At 37.2% G+C, this 6,457-nt stretch overlaps 1 protein-coding gene across 1 annotated transcript in view; it reads left to right on the top strand.

Annotated features, from left to right (window-relative positions):
- Positions 1 to 1,732: 1,732 nt before the first annotated feature.
- LOC102022297 (arylacetamide deacetylase-like 4) overlaps positions 1,733 to 6,457 on the top strand; it is a 40,396-nt gene continuing 35,671 nt past the window's right edge. The window contains exon 1 of the mRNA XM_005403944.1: positions 1,733 to 1,910. Coding sequence (XP_005404001.1) covers positions 1,743 to 1,910 — 168 coding nt within the window. The 5' untranslated portion in view covers positions 1,733 to 1,742. The remainder of the gene's footprint in view (positions 1,911 to 6,457) is intronic.

Below are 6,457 nucleotides of genomic sequence, written 5' to 3'. Positions count from 1 at the left end.
CTGAGCTAAATCCCCAGCCCCGAGAAACCACTTTTGAAGATATCAATATGTAATACAACAAGCATTGTTAATTTCCTTCCACTTTGTTTGTAACTCTGTTTTGTCTGTACTGTTCTTTTGCTATTTTGTAAAATGTTGTCTATCTGTTAATGTTTTCCTTCTTTTATTTTTAAAATAAAAAGAAACAAAAAAAATTCTTCAAGTTGAACACTCACAACTTATGTGCACTTTTACATAAGTCTATGCATACATAGAAGGATTAATTTTATTTTATATTATTTTATTTTTTAATTTTAGAAATAAAAGGAGGAAAATACTAACAGATCGACAATGTTTTACAAAATAGCAAAGGATCAGTACAGACATTACAGAAGGATTAATTTTAGATAAATAAACCAACATAAATTAGAGGATATTTGCAGAACTACACGTATTATAGTATTATTCATGCTTATGCTAAAGTGTAGGAAACCTAAATATTCATTGTTTGAATGAGTGAACAAAAGATTCTGTAGCTCTACCTCAGTGTTAGAGCATTTGTCTAGCATGGATAAGGCCGTGGATTCCTTTCTCATAAAGGAAAAAAGAAATACTTGGCATATACATATAATGAATAATATTCATCTTTTCAATAGAAGAAAATCTTATCATATGTCACAGCTTGGATGAAGTGTGAGGTCAGTGTGCTAAATGGAGTTAAGATAGTGTCAAAAATACACATGCTACATAATCCTATTCATAGACGGTAGGTAAAATAGTTTCAGACTCTTAAAGAGTAGCATTGTTGTCAAGAGCTTGGCACTGGGAAGGGAGTTGATCAAGGGACACAGAGTACCTGTTTCGCAAGATATCTTGTTGCATAACAAGATTTATTTAGATGACACTTCTCTGTTGTAAGGTTAAAATGAGTATGGTGGCAAATTTTATGTTATGTACTTTTTAATGGTAATTAAGTAAATAAACAACTTAGAGGAATAGTTCACCTCTTTTCCTATCAAACCTTCCCTGGACTGGAAATGTAACCCCCATAAAACTCCATCTACTGGACTCAGCCCTACTGAATTCTGTGGGCCTCTAGCTAGACCTGGGTTCAGCCAATATCTCCAAAGACCCCTGCAGATGGTTTGCTTATTTCTGGGTCCTAGCACCAGGAGAGAGGAATCCCACTACCCTAGACTTACCTACGCCTCATTAAGCCTCCCAATCCCTGGAATAAAATGATACCAAGGCCTGATTTGGGAATAATTTTTGTCTACATGTTTTGTTTTAAGAGAGGAAGAAATGATCAGTGTATAATGTGCTCACCAGGCAGCTAGCTAAAAAGTAAGGAATGAGATCAGCTTTGCTCACCCTAAGCAGACTCTATTATGGGATTTGGGCCTTGTATCCTAATTTACAGTCAGCAGGTCAGCATATATGAGCCTCTTTGGCCATGTGTGACCTCTTCCTCAGATCCCCAGGAGCTGAGATGCCATATGAGACTAATCCTTGCTAATATTTTGGAAGATCATATCCAAACTTCTCTTTGTGAATCAAACGGGATTTCCTGGTCTCTGCACTGCTCAGAGAGCAGGTTCTTCCAGCTTTCATTGCCCAGCTGACGTCTAAAATGCCAGGTCAGGCCACTGTGTCAATCACAGCTTAGAAACAGTGGGTGGAGTCAGAGCCCATATAACCAGCCATGTCCTCTTCACATATGTTGCTCGCCAGTTCTTTAGGAAGCAGTCCCTTGGCCTCAGACCATGGCTGTCCTGTTCCTGGTGCTGCTACTAGGACTGTCCATCTTTCACATGGGACTTTTTGTCTGGGTCATCTTTAAGCATTTCCTCACCACAGATGTTCCCTCTGCCTTGCAACATCCTGTGAAACTCAGGTTTCTGCATTGTTTTTTCCTATATGTGACCACTTTGGTGAGTTTAACCTCAGATCCCACTGTGAATTGGGGGTACTGTTTCTATACCTTTCCTCCCCTCCTTTCTTTTCCTTTCCTTTCCTGTCCTGTCCTCTCCCCACCTCTCCCCTCCCCTCCCCACTTCTCCCCTCTCTTCCCAGCCTCTCCTCTCTTTTTCTCTCCTCTCCTTTCCTGTTTCTCTTCAGATCCCCCCAGAAAAGACACAGAAGAGTTTGCTACACTCTTTTGTATCCACTATTTTTTCCTCTTTCCCTCTTTCCTTTCTTCACTACTTCTCCCTTTCCTTCTTTCCTTCACTCTTTGCATCTCTTCTTCCCTTTCTTTATCTATCTTTACTCTTGCTGTCTTCCTTCTTTTCTTCCCTTCATCCTTCTTTCTTTCTTTTGCCTTTATTTCTATGTCTCTTCCTCTCCTTTCTTCCACTGTATTTGCTGTATTTGTTCCTTCCCTCCCCTCTCTTTTTCTTCTTTCTATACTTTCTGCCCCTTCTTTCCCTAGTTTCTCATTTCCTACCTTCTTCACATTTTCTTTCTTTTCCTCTTTCTCTTGCCTTCCTTCCTTCCTGTTTTTTTCTTCCAAATTTCCTTCAAACTTTCCCTCCCTCCTTTTTTCTTTCACCCATGCTTCCTTCATAGTTTCTTTTCCATCTTCTTTTCTTTTTCCTTCTTTCTTTCCTTCCATGCTGTCTTTCCTCCTTTATTGGGTTAAATAACCCTTAGTTATTGCGGGCTGATCAGACCTGCAATCTCCCGAGAGAGCGGAAGACGAAGGCTTAAATAGATGAGACAGTTGAAATTATTTCAGGGCTCCAGGAGGGTCTAACTCTCTTACAGCTTTGATATTCTCTGGGTTTAGACAAAGACTTCTCTGGGCAGCCTGTGTTTATTTGGTTTTCAAACAAAGGAGGAGGATACTCAAGAAAATGTGGGAATCTAGCAGGATCCTGGGAGAATTTTCCCAAGTAGTAAATTATGTCAATCAGGAGAACTAACCTTATCTTTAGGATGGTATTTATTGTAGGAGTGTGGAGCCTGCAGCTGCAGTCTCCTTGTAGTTAATTGGGGTTGGAGCCAGACATCCTCAGTTGTGGCCTTATCTTGCCCTTTGAAGTATCACAGCTTCACAGGTCAATACAGGCCTCAGCAGTGACCAGTGGCTCACAGAGGTTCACTTACTATGAGTCAATGCCCATCTTTATCAAAGGTGCCTAAGCTTCAGACAACTCCTAAGAAAACATGGAAAGCCAATGGTTAATATTAAATTCTGCCCAAAGCCACTTTTTAGTGGTCTCCATCACTCCTTGCTTTCAGTCTTGCTCCCTCTTACCGGCCTTCCTTCCTCATTTCTGGCCCTGGTTATCCTCCCTAACTTCCTCCCACTCTGCCTTCAGCATTAAACATTTACCAAGTGCCAGGCAGAAAGCTCTTTCCTGAGGATTAAATGATAATTTCAGATCTCTTTCTCACACACAAAGGAATTACTGGGGACTGATACCATCCTCTGGGCAGCATCCTTTTTTGTACATGCACTTATGTCCCAGGTTTTATCCTGCATAGGTATCCTGCGTAGGTATAAGTATCTTGAAGGCTGTAATTTTTTTATTTTAAAGAGAATTAAAAAAAGAAAAACATTAAAAAAATATAGAATTTCAAAACCAGATGATAGGAAATCAACAATTGTTGTTATATTTCATATTGTTATCTTCAGAGTAGCTGTTCAGATTATGAGATATAGGCATGCAAAATTGATAAAAAATTAAGCATTAATTGTTCCTTTCAATAAGCCAAGAGAAATTAGCAGCACAATTATCTTAGGTATCTTGTGTATATACATATAAATTTTTCCCTTTCTTTTTCTTTTCTTTTCTTTCTTTCTTTCTTCTTTCTTTCTTTCTTTCTTTCTTTCTTTCTTTCTTTCTTTCTTTCTTTCTTTCTTTCTTTCTATCTTTCCTTCTTTCTCTTTCTCTTTCTTTTCTCTTTTGCTTATCGCAGATGTTCTTTCCTTTTGAGCAGTTACTTTCTCTTTCACAATGTCTATTGTACCTTTCAGATTTTACTTACTCTTTCAGTTTCTTATACTAGGGACACAATATGATGTTTACACATGTGGGTCTGATTTATTTCACTTATGAGTATGGTCCTTAATTGCATCCATTTACTTATAAAAACTTCAAGTTTATCTTCTTTATAGCTGAATAATACTCCATTGTATAAAAACACCACATTTTTTTTATCCATTCCTCAGCTGATGGGCATTTGGGTTGTTTCCAAGACCTAGCTATCACAAATTGCTGTGCAATAAACATGGGTGCACATATATCGCTGTGGTATGTTTTCAGTTCTTCTGGGAAAATATGCAGAAGAGCAATGACTGAGTTGAATGGGACCTCTAGTCCTAGTTTTGCAAGGAATCTCCACACTGATTTCCACAGTAGTTGTAGAAGTCTGCACTCCTACCAACAGTGGAGAATGACTCCTTTCCCCCCATAGCCTCACCAACATTTGTTATTGGTTGGTTTCTTGATAATAGCCATTCTTTCTGGGTTGATATGGAATCTCCGCATTGTTACAATTTGCATTTCTCGAATGACCAATGATGTTGAACATTTTTTCATATATTTATTTCCCATTTGCATTTCTTCATCGGGGAAATGTGTATTCATCCCAGATACTCATTTTTGGATTGAGTCTTTGAATTTTGGGGGCCTGACTTTTTAAAATTCTTTACATGTTCTAGGTAGAATTCCTTGGGCTGAGGGACAGTTGGCTAAAATTTTTCCCCAATTCATTGGTTTTCTTTTCACTCTGTTGGTGATTTCTTTTGATGTGCAGAAACTTTGCAATGAGATCCCAGTTGTTGATCCTTTGAAGGATTTTCCATGCAGTTTCGTATTTGTTTATGAACTCTTTTCCTACCCTTATGTCTTCAAGATTTTTACTTATTTTCTCTTCCAGTAGATTTAGTGTTTCTATTTTAATATTTAGATCTCTGATCCATTTTCACTGTAGTGCATGGTGATAGGCATGGGTCTGAGTTTAGTCTTCAGCATGTGGAGAGTAAGTTTTTCCAGCAATATTTATTAAAGAGACTATCATTCTTCCAGTGAACATGTTTGGCCCCTTTGTCAAACATAAGGTGGCCGAGTGTGTTTGTTGTTGTGTCTGCATGTTCTAATCTGTTCCATTGAACTTCAGGTCTGTTTTCTGCCAGGACCATGCTGAGTTTATCAGAGTAGCTTTATAGTATAATTTCAAGTCAGGGATTGTGATGCCTCCTACCTGCCTTTGTTGCCCAGAATTGCTTTTTCTATTCTAGATCTGTTTTGGTTGCAGATGAATTTTGGGAATATTTTCTCTAGATCTGTGAGGTATGCTAATGGTGTTCTGATCAGCATTGCATTGAATCTGTGTAACAGTTTTGGAAGTATGGCCATTTTCACAATGTTGTTTCTTCGTATCATTGAACAAGGAATATCTTTCCATTTCTAAAATTCTCTTTGATCTCTTTTTTTTTCAGAGTACTATAATGTTCACTGTATAGATCTTTCACTTTCTTTGTTAGACTGATTCTTAAATATTTCATTTTTTGGATGGTGTTATGAAGGTTGTGGTTTCCCTAATTTCTCTGTCAGTGAGTTTATTTATATATAGGAATGCTGTTGATTTTTGAGTGTTAACTGTGTATCCAACTAGGCTACAGAATTTGCTTATTAAATCTAGAAGTCTTTTGATGGAGTTTTTGGGGTCCTCTATGTAGGGTATTATGTCATCTGTAAGTAATGATAATTTAACTTGTTGCTTTCCTATCCTTGTTCCTTTTATTTCTCTCCCTTGTGTAATTGCTCTGGCTAGTATTTCCAGAACTATATTAAATAGGAGTGGTGACAGTGGACATTTTCGTCTTGTTCCTGATTTTAAAGTGAGAGCTTTCAGGTTTTTGTCCATTTAGTATGATATTGGATGTTGGTTTGTCATAGATGGCTTTTATCAGAGTGATGTAAAGCCCATGTATTCTGAATTTCTGTAGGATTTTTATCATGAATGAGTCTTGGACTTTACCAAAAGTTTTTTTTTTTTTTTTATCTATTGAGATGATCATGTGATTTTTGTCTCTGGTTTTGTTGATATGGTGTATTACATTTATTGATTTTCTTATACTGAACCATCCCTACGTTCCTGGGATGAATCCTACTTTGTCATGGTATATAATCTTTTTGATGATTTGTTTCATTCTGTTTACTAGTATTTTATTGAGGACTTTTGCATCTATGTTAATTAGGGAGATTGGTATGTAGTTCTTTTTTTGGTTGGGTCTTTCTCTTATTTTGGTATCAGGGTAATACTTGCCTCAAGGAAATGAATTAGGGAGATTTACTTTCCTTTCCATTTCATTAAAGTATTTGAGAAGTATTGGCTTTAAATTTCTCTAAATATTTTGTAGAATTCAGTTGTGAATCCATCAGGCCCTGAGTGTTTCTTTGTTGGTAAGTTTTTCATTACATTTGCAATCTCATTAACTGATATTCATTTTTTAAATCTCTTCTTT

This window comes from Chinchilla lanigera, unplaced genomic scaffold (genome assembly GCF_000276665.1).
Source record: "Chinchilla lanigera isolate Chin_1 unplaced genomic scaffold, ChiLan1.0 scaffold00085, whole genome shotgun sequence".
Lineage (NCBI taxonomy): Eukaryota > Metazoa > Chordata > Mammalia > Rodentia > Chinchillidae > Chinchilla > Chinchilla lanigera.
The sequence above is the reverse complement of the archived record's forward strand: the minus strand, read 5'-3'. Positions and strand labels throughout refer to the sequence as shown.